This window comes from Mustela nigripes, chromosome 2 (genome assembly GCF_022355385.1).
Source record: "Mustela nigripes isolate SB6536 chromosome 2, MUSNIG.SB6536, whole genome shotgun sequence".
In the NCBI taxonomy this organism is placed as follows: Eukaryota; Metazoa; Chordata; class Mammalia; order Carnivora; family Mustelidae; genus Mustela; species Mustela nigripes.
In genome coordinates, this window is record NC_081558.1 from 212136748 (window position 1) to 212158566 (window position 21819).

At 44.5% G+C, this 21819-nt stretch overlaps 1 protein-coding gene across 2 annotated transcripts in view; it reads right to left on the reverse strand.

Annotated features, from left to right (window-relative positions):
• Positions 1-21819, reverse strand: part of KCNJ6 (potassium inwardly rectifying channel subfamily J member 6) — a 263926-nt gene that overhangs the window by 166797 nt on the left and 75310 nt on the right. For both annotated transcript variants that reach the window (XM_059392349.1, XM_059392350.1), the window contains exon 2: positions 13854-13905. In XM_059392349.1, coding sequence (XP_059248332.1) covers positions 13854-13878 — 25 coding nt within the window. In that variant the 5' untranslated portion in view covers positions 13879-13905. The remainder of the gene's footprint in view (positions 1-13853; positions 13906-21819) is intronic.

Sequence of the window (21819 nt, forward strand, 5' to 3'; positions counted from 1 at the left end):
AGTCACCCCACTCCTTATGGGTGGGAAAGCAGGGTGCAGCCAGGTGCCTGGTTCCCTCTGCCAGACCCCACTTGGTAGCCAGCATCCCTGGACCAGCTCCAGGGCCTCTACAACCTGGGAGCTCTCATTTCTGAAAGCCTGCAGAGTCTTCTGCTTCATAGCCTCTAAAGCACGATTGTTTTTGTCTGTCCAAAGAAAGTCCTTAACGGTCTTTTCCTCCCCAGTATTGAGAAGCAGGCTTTTGCTGAGAGGATGCTTCACCTAAGAAAATGTCTTTCCTTCCTTCCGACGTAGGAGTCCACAGCTTTGCCAGAGCGGGCTCTCAAAGACCGTGGGAGACTTCTCAAAGAACAAGTCTCCGTGGATTAATTTCTGTTTTAGAATAAAACCCTCTACTGGTCTTAGGTTCCCTGAGGGATGGCCGCTCTGCCTAGGGGCCACAGAGTCAAAGCCATTTTTAAATGAACATTTCAGCTATGTCTGATATAACAGCGCAAATTACTCCATTAGAATTGACATCAAAATGAGGCTCTTGTACAAAATAGCGAATATTTTGGTTCTGGTCAACTTAGAGGGTCAGTGAGTGTCAGGAAAATTCAAAATTCCCAATTGATACATTTACTGCATTTCCTACTAGCCAAATCTTTTTTTAATGCCATGTTTGACACCTTTATAATCTTTATGATGATATAGCTGTTAGACAAATGTAATTCAGAAGCAGAGCAGTCCTTCAACTACTATCTCTCTTGTGTTCATTTCCTGGGGCTGCCGTAACAATTTACCCAAACTTGAGTGGCACGAACCAACAGTGATGGCTTCTCCACAGTTCTGGAGCTGAGAGATCTTGAGAGCAAGGCATCAGCATTGCCACGCTCCCTCTGCACTCTCCTCCTTCCCTCTCCCAGCCTTTAGGGGCTACTTGGACTGTGGCTGCATTACCCCGGTCTTTACGGCAAGCACCTCCCAATCTCTCTATTCTGTCTTCACACTGCCAGCTCTGCTGTGTGACGTCAGATCTCCCCCAGACTTCTTCCCAGGAGTGCACATGTCATGGCCCATCTGGGTAATGAAGGATAATCTACCCAAGTCAAGAATCTCAGATTAATTACATTTGCCAAGACCTCCTTACACTTTTTCTCTATACAAGGTAACATTCACAGCTTCAGGGATCATGATGTGGATCTCTTCTGGACGTCCATTTTTCACCCTACTGCAGAAGTTAGGCTGATTTCTTTACTATGGGCACCTTAGAGCTTTTTTAATACTGGTAGGCACTGGAAATCTCAAGCGGAGGGACATGTTCTTCCTGAAATAATTGCGTCACCAACACCTTGCATCAACTCTACTTTTTAAAAATTGATTTCGAGGATGTCATGGGACTAATGTCCTGAGGAATATACTTCAGCAAATGTTGGTCTGTCAGATAATTTACAAACTTCTTATCCAACAATCAATGCCTCACTGACCCCATCCATTGTTCCTAGACTTGAACTCTCTACTTAAAATATCCAGCTTTTGTCAATACATCCTGATCATTGTTTTCCAGACACCCCTGTGCTCTTCTGCCTCCATTGTGCTCTCCAAGAGAAGGACTACCGACCTCATGTCCACCCCCTTTGCTCTCCACACCCCCTTAACCTACAGCACTGTAACCCTTTCTTCTCTCCTTAAGAAAGCTTGTCCATTCTCCAAGGCCCAGATTTCCTGAAGCCTTCTTGGACTTCCACAAATGAGTCTCTCCTGTCTCACATCTCAGCTTCTGTGTTGAGAAATTCTGGGGTCAATAATACTCAAGCCCAGAAATGAGCAAATGGTTACCATTTTGTTTGACAGCGAGTAGGTTCAAAGTTATCCTTGTGGATGATCTTGTCTTTGGTAAATCACAACATACACTTGGTTCCTCCAACAAGTATGTAGTTGAGTTGTACTTCATCTGATGTGTTATGGTTTAAAAAAAAAAATCAAAGGTGGGGTCTGCTGGTATCCCCCACTCACTTGGAATTTTGTCACTTACTTTCTTATGACAAGACAAGAGCTCTTATAGCTTACCTCACCCTCCACATACACTCATGGTGCCTACTGGTAAGCTCTTCACTATTACTTGGTTAATTGTTTGTAATGGACTCACTTTTGATTTACATTAAAAATCAGATTATTTTTTTAAGAGGATGCAGAGAAAGATCATGCAAAGTAATTGAGGAATGCAACTCGATTTCTCCAAGAAATTATTTCTTCTTTCCTCAGCGGCCACAGAGTGATATTTATAAGTTTGACAGGAAAGGATCGTAAAAAAACCTTCTCCATGGGAGAGTTTTGGAGATGCGTCTGACACCTTTCCCTTCATTAAAGCCAAGGAAAGAGAATTTGGAACATATACAAGAGAAGAGCATTCTGAATTAAAAAAAAAAAAAAAGAAAATCCAGACCAGCATCCTGGATTTAGGAGAAAAATCCAGACTTGTTTCTTCCTAACCATTATCTAACTGAGAACATTCTTGTGTGCTAGAAAGCAGAAAAGGCCTATCCCTGCAGGCTAGGGCTTAGCAACTTGGAGGAGAAAATTATCTAGGGAAAGGGATTATTTAGCACTCAGGGCACACAGATCATTGGGTTCTTTTCTTTGATTTCACTGGACATGTAGTTCTAGGTAAGAACTAGAACCATGATCTGAGTTAAATAAATACTTAGGGAAAAACATCCCTAGTGACCCGGAAGGGAGTGACGTTTGGTTTGGGTTTGACTTCAGAAAATCAAAAGTGAGTTTTCTCTCTCTTAAATTTGAGAGCTGGATTGTATGAGTCCAGGGGGTGGACACCATCAATATCACATCTGTTCCAGATGATAATGGGAGGGAAGAGTCCGTAGATTGAGTTGAAAAGAGTACTGATGTACAGCAACGAAGCCCATAAGGAGAATCTCATAAGGTCACGTGTTGGGCACAGATGTAACACAGGTAACAAACACCGCATATTAAAACCCTCCAAGTAGTCCAAATCATTCAATAAGAAATTTTTAGTACCTAATGCCAATTTATAAAATCATAGAGCCGTGTCATAATCCTTGATTTTTTTTAAGAGACTTGGATATAGTACAAGGTGATGAAAATGGACAATATAAATATACTTATAACAGCTAGAGAAGAGTTAAATGAGATATGGCGATAATAGTACCTTTTGTGGGACAACTGCTTTGTTAAATGCTAAATGCTTTTAGGTTAGCTTTCAGTATAAGAACATATATTCTACATATATATAAACTTTCAATGTACCTATTAACTTACACATGTGGATTCATATTTAAATGCAATTATTTATAGACATTATATAATATATTATGTACATAAATATACATATTAGTTTGTGTGTATACACACCCGCGCGCGCGCATGCACATACATAGTTTTAATTCTGTGCACATTATTAAAACAGTGTCGGGTGGTCGCTATGCTCAGTTGCAGAGAAGAATGGGTAATATGCCAGTGGGTTCATGGCTAGGATGTGGTGCAGTCAGATTCAGCAGTGCCAGGGATCACAATGGGACCCCGCATGCATGTCAGGGATGTTTGTTAATTGTGTGGAAACTTTTATAAATGCAGTTCTGGGCTGCAAAGCAATTCTCTGAGTCAATATTTAAAATCAAGATGCCTCCTTCCTCTTAAAGCCTTTGAGTCTGAAATTTAATATCTTGTGAGGGAGATTAAATCAAAGCAGAAAAGCGCACGAGAAATGTAGGCAGCAATGTTTTTACTGCTGACTCCCTTAGCTCTTTCCTCTTGGTGGAGCCAAGACTTGGTGAGGTCTTGGAAGTGACTTGCTACCACTAGGTGCCACCAACTTTCACCTGATTTTAGTCTTCCCCAGTGCCAGAAGCCAGGCCTCCCCTCCCCAGACAAATTCAGGGAGGCAGCGGGAAGTGATGAGCCCACAGCCTGTCCCAGCTTGTCATCAGGAGGGAGAGCAGGGCTGAGAGTGGGAGGGACAGCAGACCCGCAGCGGGGACCAGTGGGTTCCCTTCCCTGGGAATATCAGTGAAGCAAAGAGGGCTGCACAAGGTAAAAAGCAAATTCCTTTGCCCAAGAGATCACATCGATCCGGGTATGAGAAAACACTGTGCACTTGTCATGGGCAGGGTCCCCTGCCAGTCCTGGTGCTCTGTTTTCAAGCTGGAGCCTATAGAATTCACTATTCTCCACTGCTCCCTCCTATTATCTGCTCACTCACATCTCCAGTGCCTTATCTCAGGCTATCGAAAACATGCACAGACCACACATACACAGACACACACACACACACACACACACACACACACACACTCACATTCTCCTACTCTTGGTTGCCCATAATTGGGCATCTGTCCCTTACATTCCAGCCTTCCTCATGGCCACATCTCTGGGCAGGGGACTCTTTGCTCTGCAGCCTGAGAAAAAAGCTTGGGACCCTCACTTCCAACCCCACAGCCTGCCTTGGGGTGACCCAGCCCTGGGGAGACACATCCTTTCATTCCCCCTCTGTCTTCCTTGATGAGACCTGTTGTTAGCAGAGCAGTTGATGGGGGGGGAGGGAGAATGGGGAGCGGTGGGAGGGGGGAGGGAAGGATCATGAGCCGGTGGCAGGTGGTGGGAGGCTGGAGCAGGCTCTTGGAGCCAGGTGGCAGCATGTGGGAGGAGGGAGGGGAAGGACAGTGAGACGGGGTGGCATTTGGTGGGAGGCAGGAGGCGAGGGAGGAAGTGTGAGAGAAGAGAGTTTAAAAATGTATTTGTTTACTCTTTTAGTTTGGGCTGGAGCAAGGGCAAGTGGGGGTGGGTGTGTTTCCCATTCCCTCTGGGATCTGGGTCCCCATCTTGCACCAGTAGCTCAGCCCTTGGGTCTTGAGTGGGAGCCATGGCTCTTTCATAGCTCTGGGATGTCATCTGAGCACCCCAATGGCTGGGCAAAGAGGGCCTGAGGAGCACAGCCTGTTGCTGCGCATGTGTGAATTGGAAGAGAAGACAGAGTTAAAGAGTTTTGGTTGTTTGTGGCTGCAGCGGATGGGGATAGCAGCCTGGCTTGGGCAGCTGACTCCAAGTTGCCATGGTGACTCATGCCTCCAACATCTGCCTTGTGTGTGATTACCTTCTGTGAAAGGAACAAAGTCCCCGTGATTCTAAACAAGGGAGGAAGCCACTCCAGTGAAATGCCAATGACACTGGTGCCCCCTGAGATGGCGACAAATGGAAACCAGTGAAGAAGGTCAGAGAGGATGTGGCTGCCCCAGAGCTGGGCTTTCCGCCACCAATGGCTTGGAAAGACAAAGTGAGGGAGAAAAATTATTATTAAGAGAGTCCAGGGGGAGGTCCTAAAAACTGCGGTTTGGAAAGAAGGACACCCCTGGTAGTCTCCAGAAGAACTCTGGTCTCCAGCTCCTCCCCTGCCCACTTTCCACCCCTCCAGTTTCTGCCAGTGCCGAGAGCTGTTGTATTTCTTGCTCTCCTCCTGAACACTAGTGGAAAAATCATTTCATCTTTCTGAGACTCAATTGCATCATCAATAAAAGAGGAATACAAATGGCTTGGTTGTCCCCAAAGTCAGGCAGCCCAGGCAGACAGACTCTCTTGGTGGCCTCCAGGAGTGGCTCAGGTCGACCACTCCTGCATTAAGCAAGTAGTGGTGGGAAGCTGGGGCATGGACAGACACTGGAGACCAAAGTCTCAGGAGGGTCTGCGGTCCACTAGCAAATCCCACCATTGCTGTGGAAGAAAAGTAATTAGTGTCTGTTTCACCTTCCTCCTGCTTTTACCTAGAACAGTGATTCCCAGCCTCTCCCTAGGCCAAATCAGGGAATATCTGAAGACACTGGTTGTCACAACTGGGGGAAGGTGCTACTGGCGTCTGGTGAGTTGAGGTAAAGGTGCTCTTAGACACCCCACCATGCACAAAACCTCACAACAAAGAATTACCCAGCTCCAAATGTGAATGGTGCCCAAGTTGAGAAACCCGAGCCACAGTGTTTCTGTTGCCAGAGAGGAGGCACAGGGGTCAGGGAAGAGTGTCTTGGTGACCAAGTCTGACATTCACCAGAAGATAGGGGTCAAAGTGACCTCTGAGATCTTGGACGGAAATAAGCTTGAGAAAACAGGTCTAGCCCCATTTCCACAGGAACCAAGACCAGTAACAACTTATACAAATGTCGGGCACCCTATCCTCACTTTGCCATTTTGAACATTGCTGTGTGTTTCCACCAGTGAAATCCTTTAAATTATAGGCTGTTCCAGGACAGGCTGTTCCGGGGATGGCAAGGGAGGAGCCGATTGTTGGAGGCAGGCTCTGCAGTGAGAGGCAGATGGAGATCACAGGAGCACAAGTCCCACCTTAGGGGACAGGGAGGGGGGGAGGAGGGGCCAAGAACCCACCCCCGTGGAGACCAGGCTCAGACCGCTAAGCAGGAGGAGGACTAAAGTCCGTTCCTGGCCCTCTGGCCTCGGAGCTAGGAGCTCTGATTCCACTGAACACGCCCCTGATCTCAGCTAGAGAGCAATTATCCTTGAATTTGAAAGACGCTTTCCAGTAAGGACAAGCACGTGCCTCATAGTGGAAAAAAAAAAAAAATAACAGCTTTTCCGAGGAACACAGACAGGGAAACGCCTGCTGACTGTCTTCAGCTTTGGATCAAAGGAAGCTTTTCTGCCTAGTGGTGGGACTGAGATGGTATATATTGCCTGGAGACCGAATGTGCAACCTAAACTTCCACATAGATCTACATTTTGCTCCCCTTGGAGCTGGGCCCTCTTGGTATCCACCCTTGAGGCTCCCTCCCGTCGTGCTATAGGTCAGCCTTTATCAGTCCGAGTTACTAGTCGAGATGACAAAGCCAATCTGGTGAGTGTGACTGGGTGAGTTGTTTAGGGTTATGCTGTAGCTCCCAGGGTTAAGGGAGAATGAGAGAACCGGCTTCGAGGCTGGGCCTCCAGAACCTACCCCCAGAAGCACATGGTTGAGTGGCTTAGTTGGGCAAGGGTGTGAGTGCCAGCCCACACCCAGCTCTGTAGCTCCTCAGCATCGTGCACCTGCAGGAGGGGCTGAGGCGGGCTCCCTATCCGCCCAGGAGGCTGGGAGATATGAAAGGAGGGGAGCTGGGGAACTAGCGGAGGAGAGTCGAGAGGAGATACTAGACGGGCACAGTGACACACACCCTCTGTCACAGAGGGAGGCAGATGAGAAGAGGAGGAAGGGTAAGGCAACCAGGAGGCGCTGAAGGCACACTGCTAGAGAGGGCTGCTGGAGGCCGAGGGCTGGGGCTTCACAGAGACCCGAAAATTCCCTGTTAGGAAGACCCTTTGCCTTGGTCTAGAGGCAGCTATGCTTGCCTCACTGGCTTTCACTGAGGAGCTCATTTAGAGAATGAAGTAATGAAGCGTGATACAGACCTTGTAATGGCAGGACTGAGGAGTCAGGAACAGGGAGCTGGACTTTAAATTGGTCCCTTGTGAGATGATGCTGTGACTTCCTGTGTGAGTGTGAGCTTCGGGGACAGATCTCGAGGTGTCTGAGTTTTATTGGAAAGGAGAAGGTGTGCCTTAAAAAGCACTATCTGGTGGCTCCCGTGGAGCCTTATTCTCTGAGGATAAAGTGGCATTTAGCACCCCAGCGGCTTCATACAAGAACAGGTCTGCCCCACCTGACCTGTCCTCCGTGGCCCCTGACACCCAGTCCTGCTGCGAGGTCTGGGCCGGCCATGAGTGGAGGCCAAGCCGGTGTGCCGTGTCTGCCTGGACCTGTAACTTCGGTCCCTTCCCATGGGGTAGGGGATTGCAGAAGTGTGATACATTCTGCTAAAATCCTACACCTTGCCCAAGAGGGTCTGGCCTGGGTCATTGGAAACGACTTGTCTGAGAGGGTAGGTGGGCGCTTTCTCCACCGTGGTAAGTGGCTTATGATATCCCAGCAAGCAGGAGAGGCCACATGGGCTGAACATGAAGGGGGATCCTGCTTCCATTCTCCCTCTCGTTGGAACCCTGGAACCAAGGGGCAAGAGATCTCAAGGAAAATTCCAGTACCTACTTTCCTGAATTCTCTGTCTTGGCTGTTCCCATCCGCATTTCCTTTTCGAAGATACTTCTTCAGGATATTTCTATTTCTCCTCTAGGCCTTAGGAGGAACGTCTGGCAGCAATCCCATCTCCTGTGCAGCTCCCAGATGCCACCTTCTTCCATCCCCATGACCCAGGGTGAGGGTGGGCCCCTGCCTTTGCTTGGCAGTGAGTTGTCTCCCTGCCTCTCATTCTGGCTTCTCAACATTTCCACCATACAGTTCATTCAGACCCTCCATCTTTGGTTAGAGCTGGCCGTACATCTTCCCTCCAAGCACCCCTTCCATCTTGGAAGTTGGGTGTGGTGTTGGCTTGTGGCTAATGCAATGAGAGTAGAAGTGACACGTGTCACTTCCGGGTGAAATTCTAAGGTGTAGTGTTGATATGTCATGATCTCACTATCATAGCGGTGAACCTGAAGCCACTAGGGTACATCTCCTCAGCTCAGTACCTTCAAATTTGAACCCATTGCATCATCAACACCTCAAATCACTCCTTCTCCTGTGGGCATTTCCAGCACTGGGGGCTCCTGGAAGCTTCCACCTGTTCCCTTCCCAAAGCTCAAAACCTGTGCTGCATCCCCACATTCCCCCTTCTCCTGTCCGTCACATCTGATCACCGCCTCTTTCACACATTCTGGTCTGCCCCCGTCTGCAGTCCCAGTTCCTGGCTGCCTCTGTCTGCCCTTGCCCGGATCAGAAGTGCGCGCAGTGAGGTCTTTGGCAATCTTTCTAAAAGGCTGATCTGCTTAAAAATCTTAAGTGCTGCCCCTCCCCCATAGGAGAAACCCAAGCTGCACCCTTGTTCACCGTCCCACTGGCTCATGTGCCCAGCCATCTGCTGTGTCCCTGCCCCAGCTCCTTGCTGAGGCCACATTGACACCTTGTTCTTCCCCCCCATGGGCCACATCCTCACACCTCTGTCCTTCCCTGTGCTGGATGCAGGTCCTGGCACTCACATGCCCACCGGCTGCCTGGTGGCATCTGCACACCCTTTGGGCACCTTTATGGAAGTCCTTGGAGGGAGATCTTGGCTGGACATCTGCCTCCAAATGGCAATGTTTGTCCAGCAGCCTCTGCCAGGATGTGTTTGTTGCTCTGCATGGCGGTTGTGAATTTCCTGCCTCCCCAAAACGCTGCACATGATGTAGGCAGGGACCCTGTGTTTTGGTCATTCCACACCTTAACACAATGCCAGGGTTATGATAGCATCTCCATAAAGAGGGAATAAATGATTAAAAAAACACTGCGCTTGAATGGAGCTAATTTCATGTGCAGTAATTGTAGCTGGTTCTCACTCTTCATTTCTTTTGACACTAAACAATTTCAAATCTGGGCTAAATTTGAGCTGTTTCTTTCATCCCAGGAGGAATTCCCTCTGCATTAATGCAGACAGCTAAGACCTTTAAGCACCTACAAAACAGGTCCCTGGCTCTGGTTATGGGCAGTGGGAGGAACCACAGCCCACTTGTCTCTGCCCAGGCTGGGAGGGACCTCCCTGGAGCTACTCAGGGCATAGTTGGCACTCAGCTGTGTATCTGAGAATGAAAATGAGCAGCTCTTGTCATTCCTGTGCAGTTGTGTGATGGTTGTGACAACCACAGAGACAACGGGGCGGGGAGGGTGGGTGCAGCCTCATGGGATGGCTCCTGGGGAAGACTGGAAGGGATCCTATGGCTGGCAGAGGAAATGCTTAGGGAACATGTGCTGAGAGAGGTGGGCAGGTGGCAAAAGGAAGCCGAGGAAGTCAACCCAGGTTAGGATTGGAGTGAGACACAACTGGCCCTGGGCACCATTTGCTACTGCATTGACATGCTGTTGCTTCCAGGAAGGAGGTGGGAGTGGGGCGCCAGCAGAGGGCCAGATGGGGGCCCCGGGAAGGGCCCTGCAGCATGGAAGGCAACAGGGCCAGCGTCCCTACCTGTTCCATCCTTGCAACCCTATCACCATGCACAAGGTGGATACTTGGTTATAATCCACATTATGAATGGACCCATGTGGTGAGACTCCCCATGCTGTATTTGACATGTTTACTGGAGCTCGAGGTATGGGGATGATACATGAGCATGCACTGACCATGAAGTGAATTATCTACAGAAACTTATGTAAGCACAACCTACAGAGGTACCTCACACAGACCAAGATTCTGGAGCCTCAAGGCCATGTGCACACCTTTGGACATTTCCAGACTGTCACTGTCTGACTTAGATCCCAGTGACCAGGACAGACCCTGCCCTCCCCAATGACACCTCTACCAACAGTACAGTGCAGGGTGTGGTTTCCTTGTTTGGGTCACCAGATGCTGATTTATAGACAAGGTTGGCAGTCTCCACTGGTCAGGCTCAGCTCAGTTTCAATTAGTGCCTGGGGTAGTAAAGTGCTGGTCACTGATGGGCAAGCTCAGAGTAATTTTTTCCAAAGTGGGGTTTTGTTTGAACCATTTGGAACTGGGCTTCTGGTGGTGTAAGTATGAATATATCCATTTCCAAGATGCAGACAGAGCCTAAAATGTCAACTGGCAGTGGTAAAAAATCAATAGCTTTTGAAGAGTTGAAAGCCCAACACTGGTTAATGCAAGTGTGCAGTCCACTAATTTCAGACCCCACTAAGCCTCTCTCTGTTAATACCTCTCCTCACCTCCTCTGCTTTATGCTTACTTGTCTCCTTTTGCTCCTTGTGATTTGGTGCCTTTCCTTTTTAACAGCTCCATCTCTGGGTCTTTCTCATAGATACTTTTTCCCTTGTATTTCTCTCAGTTCTACTTTTACTGTCTACCTCTTCCTTCTACATCCATTTCTCTTCCTTTCTGTTTTTTTTTTTTTTCCTTCCTTTTCATGCCCCCTCCTCATTTTAACAATATGGCATAAAACTATTTTGAAGAGTTATCTTGCTTTGATGAAATCAAGTTTCCTTTTATTAAACATTTAAAAATCTGCTAACATTGTGTCTTCTGCTTGCCCTTTTAAAGAATTGGTAGATGAACACAGATTTTTTTTTTTTTTTTTGAGGTGGTGACTAATGGCACATAGAAAAAAATATTCCTTATCCCTGGTCTAGAAGATGGAGAAGATACCATATCCCCATCATGGTACTTGAATACCCATTGATCGCATTTGGCCCCTTATGATGATAGGAGAAGAATCTCCATCTGATTCTGGTTAAACATAGAGATGTTCTAGTAACCAGATGGCTTTTGCTTGGCAGATTAACAAGCAAAGTGTTTACTGACTCTGGAAAACCATTCAGAGCATTGTGTCCTGGGCATTTGTGGTTCTGTTTATGTCTCTTTTCCCCAGTGGCCATGGATTTGATGTTCCCATCAAACTTATTGTGTCTTAATTGCATGCTAATTCTTTGCTTAGCCTACTGATAGAATCTCCCTACTTGTAATTATGTATTTACTTCCTTGTAGATTTCCTATGTACCATCAACCTATAGCTGTTTGTAACATTATTCATGAGTTTAGTTTTGATGAAATGTTTATTAGTGGTGACTGCATGATTAACTTTCATAACAGGTGCCTACAAGAATTAGGTATTTTTTTATAATAGTGTTCTTTACCTTTGTAAAGGTCAGTAAACTGGAATGTTGAGTAGGAATCTAAGATCTGTTTTCACTCTCTAAATTTCCTTGTGCATTGAACATACCCATGTAATCTTTTTCATAAAGACAAAGCAAATTAGAAGAATGGCTCCACTGTTTCACCTATGCAAGGGTTTGGAATTCAAGGGGAGTTAGAGAGGAGAAGGGGGTTGAGGGAAATTGGAAGGGGAGGTGAACCGTGAGAGACTGTGGACTCTGAAAAACAATCTGAGGGTTTTGAAGGGGCGGGGGGTGGGAAGTTGGGGGAACCAGGTGCTGGGTATTGGAGAGGGCACGGATTGCATGGAGCACTAGGTGTGGTGCAAAAACAATGAATACTGTTATGCTGAAAATAAATAAAAAAATTTTAAAAAAGGGTTTGGAATTCAATTTTTACAGAATTCTCTTAAGCCAATAGATTCATAGGTCAAAGTCATTAAAATTATTGCAGAGGTAAACCTGAAACCAGAACTCAACAAATCAGTAGTCCAGTAGTGGTGATGGTGTTGGGGGGGTGGTTGGAATTCTAACTTAAATGCATCAGGATCCCACAGAGATAGAAAAATTAGGACACCTTTATCAGAAATACTGACCATGTCGAAAATAATTGACTCTTATAGTGCCCTTAATGTTTTACAATTCAGTTAGAAGAATTGAAAAGTCCACTGAATTAGAACATCAATTTCGAACATGGACCTCATTGTGAAAACTGTTAGCATCCCAACTCACATGCAACACCATGCAGTTCAATTTTCTCCCACACTCAAGACTCCATTCATTGGCAGTGATGCTGTGTTCCAGGCCACTGATCCTTCTAGTATTCAGAGAATTTGAGTGGGTCTTTTGTTCTGGTGACTTTGGACTTAGAGATTAGAACTAAATCTGAGAATGTGCTGTGGATTGTGAATAAGTTGGTGTTGTCCACGGTCCCACTTGTCAGTTTTGTGATGATACTGGTCACCTCACTATTTCCTTCGTAGTCTGAGAAGAGCACATTCCATGACTTAAGGTCCTTTCCCTTACAGGGAACCAATTTTGGGTTCTTCAAATCAAGTCACAAATGCTTTGAAATGTAGTCTGCAAGACTTGAGGTAGGAAGAAGGGTGGGGCAGAGATAGAGCTGGATTGATACAGAAACGATTGGAAGAAAGGCCTGTAAATTGTGGGGGGGTTGTGCAGCCCCTGGAATCCCCATTTGTATGGTTAAAATTAATGCTCAAGATAAATGAAATCATGCATGGTTTTGGGCCAGGAATTAACGATATGCTACATAAAGATCTTTTTAACATTACTCTTTTTCTTGAAGGGGGAAGATTTTGGGGAGATTCATTCAGTATGCTACAGGAGAACACTTGTATTTTAATAGTCTCATGATTTGAGGAACAGCAGAAGGAGGAAGCAGGGACCCAGTTAAATGTGGGCAAGGTTAATGGTTAACTATGCAGGTCAAATTTAATAAGGTGTTCATGGACTGAGACAAAGAAGTGTCTCCAAGCTTCCCTTGTAACTTCAGATATGAATTATATCACCAGGAAAATGTATATTTCCAAAGGGAAGAAACTGCATTGTCTGTATTTCATATCCACATGGTCTTTAATATTCAAACTTCAATTCATGGAACTGTATTTCTCATTTTGCAGAAGGATTTATTATAATTAATTCTTTCCTTTTAAAAATGTTTTGTGTATCCTGTTTATTTGACTGAAGAGCTTAAAGCATTATGCCACTGATCCATTCCAAACCTGAATCATTACCAGCTACTTCCACATCAAACACTCCATTTTTAAATTGTTGTATCCTAAAATTCTGAAGTACACCTGAAAGGTTTAACAGTGACAAACCTTTCTTTCTTCTCTTTAGGTTACCCAGCTTGTGAAATATCTGCTTTAACTAAACCTCTTAAGAGTCAGATTGGAATTATTGTGGGTCCCAAGTTTCAACACAGACCTACAAATAAAATCCCATACTTTGAATAACAATTTCAGCACAGAGTTCAACTCCAGACAAGGAGAATTTCAAGTAACGCATATTGTAACATCAGCACACAGTATAATATATGTGAAATAGGCCTTGGTGATCACAAGACTAGATGAGAGCTAGATAATCAGGAAGAAAGGGATTTTTTTTTGCATGATTTTATGGTTTCCCATTAAAAACCAAAAATAAAGAATCAATTTCAAGTTAAAAAAATAAATTTCAAGTTACTCACTCATGGATTCTGTCAACCTGGCCATTGCTGCGGTTTCTTCTTTGTGCTTTTTCTGGAGATGAGAAGAAAAGACATTTATGTGTAAGATACCTCTGAGATGGGAATAGACACAGTGGCTTTAATGCAACTTTATCTTTCCTTTCTTTTTCCGACATTAGAATTTGGTCACCAATCATGAACTGAATTTAAAAATCTCATATTATGGCTACACGATCAGTCAGTCACTGCAAAGAGATTTTTAGGGCATTAAAAAAAAAAACAACTTGCCATTGCTTTTGGAAGGGAGTATCTGTCACACTGATCTTGGATATATATAATTGGTGACGCACGACCAATTTTCAAAACCTCTCTGACACTAGAATCTTGACATCCATATGCCAATCTTTGCTTTCTATTTTCTCTTGTTGAAGCTTTTTTGGTATTTTTGGAGCTGATATTTTTGTCATCATTTGATTTCTTTTTTCCCTAAAAGCTAAGTAGATTTTATACATTTTCCTTTGTCTTACTTTTTTTGAATTCCTGGTGTCTTTTGAAAGTTATCACTTTTGATGGGTTTATAACCTTATCTATTTTGGGCTGAAAATATTTTGTTTCAACTGGGATATAGGTTATTACCCACTGAGTTTGAGAGCCAGAGTGATACATATATAAATTAGATCTGTCCTAATTAAAAAATTACTTTGGAGCTGTTAAGAATAATGGTCACTTCTACTGAAAAGTTCTCTTCAGTTTCTTCATATTTCTTTGATTTCCTTGAGTTTTTAACATGTTCAGTAACCAAAAAATTGGCCACTATTATTTTACTTTTCTGTAACCTTATTATTTTTCTGATTATGAAACTAATATATGCTCATCATTTAAAAACTCCAAAAATATTGAAAAATTATAAATCAGAACATACAGTTCTCTCCCAAAAACTGCCAGAGGAAACTCCTGTTATGTTTCGGTGAATGGTTTTCATTCCCATTTCTGTACTTGTGAATACATATAGATATAGAAATATAATTCCTTTTTTATAAGTGTATCTATACTAGATGTGCAATGTTGTCAGCTACTCTCTCATTTAACATCGTGTCACACTCTTTCTATGTCAATTAAGGTAGAATACACCATCATTTTTTTTTTAAAGATTTTATTTATTTATTTGACAGACAGAGATCACAAGTTTGCATAGAGGCAGGCAGAGAGAGAGGGGGAAGCAGGCTCCCCACAGAGCAGAAAGCCCGATGCGGGGCTCAATCCCAGGATTCTACGATCATGAACTGTGCTGAAGGCAGAGGCTTTAACCCACTGAGCCACCCAGGTGCCCCTACACCATCATTTTTAAGTGACTGCATAGCATTCATCATGAGTAAATGCACCATAATTTCTTCACCCAGTTTCATTTAATTCACTTATGATTTTCCACTATTTTATAAAAATGCCGTGATGAGCCTCCTTGAACTCATCTTGGTGCCCTTGTCCTGTTAAATACTGAGGACAAATCTTAGGGTTAAGATTGATCAAAAAGTGTGAATATTAAGAATTTTGACATGTATTACTCAATTGTTCCCCCCCCCCCCCACACACACACACAAAGATCGGATCTGACAGTGTATAACAGTGTTTATTTCCTTACATTTTTGCCAACTTGCCAGTGGCATGAGAACTTCTTCCCCTTCAATCTAGGCCAAACTGATAGGCAAAAAATAGTTTCTTGTTATCTTATACTGTCATTATTCCTCCTCTGCCCTTTTGTTTATGAGCAACAGCTGTAGCATTCTGTCCGTGGAAACCTGTGTCATTGACTCTTGGCTTCCTGTGGTCATGATGCATCTCCTCTGCTGTCAATATTTTAGTTCTTAGAAGCCAGAGGTGGTGTTTCTTGTTCCCGATGGCCATGGTATGGTGCTAAGCAAGTCACAGTGGCCCAACTAGCACTAGAGAGGATGTGTCATGACTTGGGTGTTGGAGCACAGCTAACAAAATGATTAGTCATCCTTCTGGCACCACTATACCCAAACCAGAAGACTCTCTTTGAGAGTCAGCAAACAACTTTGTTCATCACGAGTACACTTGATTTTCACAAGCCCTGTATTCATAGCAATGAAATTAGGGTGATGCCTCTTACTTAAACTGGTACGTGCCCTTGAGAACAGAAAGACCTAAGGAACCATGATCTACCATCCTACCCGCAGTGGCATCCAACCCTTCATAGTTAGCCTGCCATCTGGTTTCTATTGAGATGCATAGATAGCATGATTATGGATAGGTTAAGAGTACCATGTAGCGGAGACAACAAAAACAGGCAAAAAGGGACTTGTCACAGCAACAAGGTTCATGAGAATAGGCTTCAAAACTGCCCCACTCTAGTGGTTCCTGACAATTCATGCAGAGAAGCAACTCCATGATGAGAACTTAATGACACTCATCCTTGACCTGTAGGAATCTTGTTCTGTCTCTGCTGGCTCTGTGTTGACTCTCCACTTCAGCTCTTAGCCTAACTCTGCTGTTGGTTCAACCCCTCTTCTTGCATGGCCTCTCCCTGTATCCTGATGCATGACCTGATTCTCCTTCATTCTCTGTCTCCGTGCTTGTAGGTCCTCACCCTGGATCACTGATCACTTCAGCTTGACGGCCCTATGTGGTGAAGGTCCCCATAGTAGAGGCACCCTGATTCCAGGCATTATATCCTTATAAGGCCTTGTCAGTTTTGGCCATCTTCCTATGTGTGTCACCACTTTACTTTTGTGATACGAGGACCCTGCCAACTTTTGTACCCCAGTCCTGCTAGTGGGTGGACATTGCAACTATTTTTATTCAGATGGGTTGAATATCCTAGTCCTTGAGAAATAAAATACAGCCTGTATCAGCATTTTTGTCTTCCCTATAGTTACATGGAAACTTCTGACATCAATGGGGGAGGGGTCCTTAAAAACCCTAAATTTAGCTCTCTCAGTTTGACTCATCTATACCATAACTTATTGTAGAAATCATTTCTGTTTAAGTAGTTCAGTCATTCTGTAGAATGTCTTTATTTTATTTTTAAAATTTGTATTGTGTTATGTTAGTCACCATATAATACATCATTACTTTTTGATGTAGTGCTCCAAGATTCATTGTTTACGTATAATACCCAGTGTTCCATGCAATACATGCTTCCCTTAATACCCACCACTAGGCTCCCCCATGTCCCCACCCCCTTCCTTCTAAAATCCTGTTTGTTTCTCAGAGTCCACAGTCTCTCATGGTTCATCTCCTCCTCTGATTTCTCCCCCTTCACTTTTCCTTTCCTTCTCCCAATGTCCTCGTGTTATTCTTTATGCTCCACAAGTAAGTGAGACCATATGATAATTGACTTTCTTTGCTTGACTTATTTCACTCAGTATAATCTCCTCCAGTCTCATCCATGTTGATGCAAAGTTTGGGTATTCCTCCTTTCTGATGGCTGACTTTAAATGTCTTTTGTCCTTCCCTCATTACCAGAGAGTTGGGAGTTGCAACTGCATGGCACATAGAGCCAATAAGGCATTGATATTCCACTCTCAGTCTTGGGGAAATCTTCTTCCTTTTCTAAAGGTAAGATTTTTCTTCCAGAGTAAATGTTCTGGTTTCTAGATTTACAATAGTGGGGAGAGGTTTATAATTACAGCATATTAAACCTGGAAGAGATCCTTTTGGATATTGTCAAGTCCGGCCCTATGGTGATACGGTCCAGGAAATTGGAACCCCTGCCCAGAGAGTAATTTCCACCATGCTGGGCTCTTCCCTTTGTCAACAACCTCTACTCCTCGGGAAATGTTCAAGGCCACCACCAGTGGGTATATTGAGACAAGATTCCTCAAATGGCAATCCTAGGGTTTTCTGGATTTGCCTTTTCTGTATTCCACAAAAATATCCCTGATTCCACAAATGGCCAATGACTTCCTAGCTTATATATTGAGTTCTGACCTCTCCATTGAACCTTCGCTGTGAACTGGATGGCCCCTCCCAGATGTTCAATGGATTCTCCAAATCAACATGCTCAAAGCTACTCTGTCCCCCACAGACTTCCACCAGCTCTCATACCTGGCCTTCTTTCTCCATTCTCTGTGTTCAGTTTATAGGATCACCACCTACATTGTGCCTAAGCCAGAAGTCTGAGAACACATCTCCCTCTCTTTCTTCCTTGCTTCCAGTATTTCATGTATCTTAAATCTTACCCCCGCTTAGCTGCTCTCTGAAAGGTTTTATTAATGTTGCTTCCTACCATCTGTCACACCTGCAACACTGAGGATTTATCCTGAAATAGCCCTGGGGAATCTATCTAAAATGCAGACTTGACCCAGGCACTTCCAGGTTGAAATCTTCTAGTCCTTGTCTAGCAAGTAGACATGCAATCCTTGTCTTTTAGCCAAGCCACATGGCTGGATGGTTCTGTCTTACACACAGTCTAGTTACAGCTACCTTACTTCTGTGGCAATCACTATTCCCTCTGCCTGGACATTCTATTTCTTCCTTGTGCTCTCAAATTTATCCCTAAGAACTCCACTGGTTATAAGGCAACCTTTGCAGTTTTCCCCTACTCTTCTGACTATGTTTGCCGAGTTTTACTTCTACACAGCTTCATGCTCAAATGCATCCTTGTATCACATTGCATCATTTGTTATGGGGGTAAGAGATTCCAGGACCCTTGGGAAAGTCAAGCCCTGCCTCCCAGTAGCCTCCTCTGGAGGCCCCTACCAGTGCCACCATCATAGCTGGGAGGCACTGCTTGGTAGACCAGAAGTCTCTGCTCCTGAAAAGCCCTGTGGTCCTGAGCAAGTCATTTTACAGTTTAGGCGAATTTCCTGGACTTTCTCTTTCTGACCTGGTTTGATGTATGCAAAAGTGTTCCCAAGACTAGTTGTTATGTGAAGAGGATGTAAATGCTTATGAGTATTGGTGATATTTTAAGATGTAAAAAAAAAAAAAAGCACCCAGATGTGTTCACTTCAAGAATTTTCCTTAAGAATTATCTTTCCTCTGGGAGGCAAGAGTTTTGATATTTGAGATAATCAACAGGTTTACCCCTTGTAGAATTAAAAGAAAACCAGAAATACAGGGATCTTGCTATTCTGAAGCCAAGAGCTTACTGCGGCCTGAAAATTTATTGTTCTTATTTACCTGGTCCCATTTATTGTGTCTGAGACAGTGCAAGCAAGGGGGAAGTACAGAAGGTGGGGAGTCTAGGGTCTAGAAAGATGTTTGATTTGGCTTTGCCATTTCTTAAGCAGTTACTGTGACCCTCTGGAAGCTGCAGTTTGCTCATCTGTAAGATGGGATAGGTAGTGTGTCTGTGTTTCTTCATTCCCAGGCCTGTTGTGAGTAACCAATGAGAAAGTTTGTGTTAATCCACTCAAAGGTTATATGCCTGTGTGTGAGTGTCTGTGTGTGTCATCATTCCCTTTGGCTACCATGTGAGGACCGAGGGTTGTAGCTTGTTCTTGCTATTTGAGAATGAATAGTGACCTCTGACATGTGGGCCAAAAATAACAGTGCAATTTTCCCTGAGGCTGAGAAGTTGCAAGTCTGCCTGTCTCCCAGGGACTACTCATCCTGTCAATGGCTTGTGGCAATGCACCTCACACCCCTATTTCCAGAGCCCTCCACCAGAATACAAAGTTCCTCTTCGAAGAGCTGAAATCATTTGCTTTAGAAGCCATTCCACTTACATTTGTGTGGTCATACATTTAATAGAATAACAGAAACATTTAAAGTTTGCAGGAATCACGATGACATGTTTGAGAAAAACATGCCCACACACACTGGAAGTTATTCTGTGTGTGTTGTTAAAATCATACGGACTCCTCAGGTAGAATATGGACCCTCAGGGACAGTGGGTATTTCATTTTCTTATTGTTTGACTGTGCTCTTTCTATACTGGGAATGTAAATAAAAGCTCAACAATTTGGGGTGTGTGTGTGTGTGTGTGAGAGAGAGAGAGAGAGAGAGAGAGAGAGATATTTATACCCACATTTCTGTTTCAGCTAAGAAGTGTGTGGCTTTCTACTGGGACCATGCCAGAGATATACTTCTGTCTGAAACGACAGAGAGGTTTTTAATGAGGGCAATTATAACTGAGACTGACTGTAGCTCTAAGCTAGGACTAAGAAGTGTGTGTGTACGTGTGTGTGTGCATGCGAGTGTGTGTGTTTATGGGGGTGTGGGGAGAGGGGGAGAGAGAGTCATGAATGCAAAGCTTTTGGAGAAGGTAGAGGGGTTGCTCTTCTGCCAATGCCAAGGGCCCCCTTGCACAGAGGGCAGGGGATGGTAGGGCTGAGTGAGGTCTGCCTTTTAGCAGCGCTCCTGCCTTGCTTTCTGCCGCCCAGGGCTTTTATGGACGTTGGGAAAACTCATCATAGTTGATATATTTCAAACCAGTCATATTTACATCTAGGATATTTTTATCTCTCTAAAATATGTCCTTATATTCGTCAGAAAACTGTGATTTTTTTCAAGTTGCAACTGTTTAAAGGAACATTTATATCCAGTGGGAAATGGTAATGTTATTTTATCAGTTTGTATCCTCAACTGGACCTCACCCTCCAGTTAAAGCCGAGGCCCTCCAATCTGACACCCCGCTCTTAGGGTTCTCAATAAATGGGCCAGCTGTGGTCTCCAGTTTAACATCCCTCTGCCTCTTTCCTGACATGATGTCACTGCAGGTCATCTAAGGACTGATTTAAGAGGAAAATGCCACATCCTCAAATAGCCAATTAGATAAGTGTTCATATAAATGGTACCATATATATTGCCTTGAGTTGCTGCTGAAAAATAAAAAGCAGAGGATTTAAGAATCACACATTAGCTTTTTGTCAGCATGCAAGTATGGTTCGGGGCAATAAAAACAGTAATCTCTAACATTTATTTCATATAACCGCAGCATGGTTGAGTGCATTATTGGACCATCTACCTCACTTATTCTCACATAGATACCGTCATTCTCATTTTGCCGATGGAAAGATTGAGGCACGGAGAGGTTGAGCAAATTGCGCCAGGCCATAAGGCTGGAAGAGGAGCAGAGTTGGGTGTCAAGCACAAGAAGTCTTCATTTAGCACCTGTGTTTTTCACCATGTGGCCTCCTGCAATCCTAAGAATGAGTGACAGGCTGGAAATGAAGGCTGCTAGAGCAGGGGGCAGTGTGGTAAGGACCCAGGTCCAAGATCCTTCTTAGGCACACCCATTACTTAAACATTTATTGATTTACACAAGGTGGGAACTAAATATAACAGAAGGGGAGTCTCTCTACCTGCCTTCAGGGAGCTTCCAGTGTAATCAGGGAGCTCAGAGGAACACATACATAGCAGTAATACATGGTATTGAGGGGAAGCTACTAAGAGACTTCCATAGGACATCAAAGGGAAGAGGGCACAGGAAGAGAAAGGAGTGGGATGGGAGAGAGCAGAGCAGAGAGGAGGAAAGAGAGAGAACAGAGAAAGAGATAGGAGAGAAGGAAGTTCTAACTCATAGAACCAGAGCAGACTTACAGAGGAAGAGCTTCAATGTGTCAAGAAAGAAGGAAGAATAATGAAGGAAAGGGAAACACAAAGCAGAGTATTTTATGTGGAGAAGCAGCATGAGTAAGGATGGAGAACTTTGGTGCCTGAGGAATGGAAGGTAGCCTGTGAACTGCAGCCACGTATGAGAAGTACAGTAGGGGACTGACTCTGAAAATTAAAGTGTGCACTGTGGAGGGCCATGGTGTCAGGTGGCATGGTGTGAGGCTGAGTTGCTCAGGAGGGAGACCATGACTGGGAATGGGGTGCTGTTAGAAGCTGTGGAAGGAGGATGGGGGCCAAGGTCTGAACCTGCATGTGTACCTTGGGGAAGCAGTGCATACCCTCTCCTGGCAGCCAAGCACAGAGGGATTTGAAGAATTGAAAACTCACCCATCAGAGCATGATACAATTTCACGTAGAAAGTTAGTATTTGTCCTTGATTTACTCAGTGGAAGGCTCCTGCAAT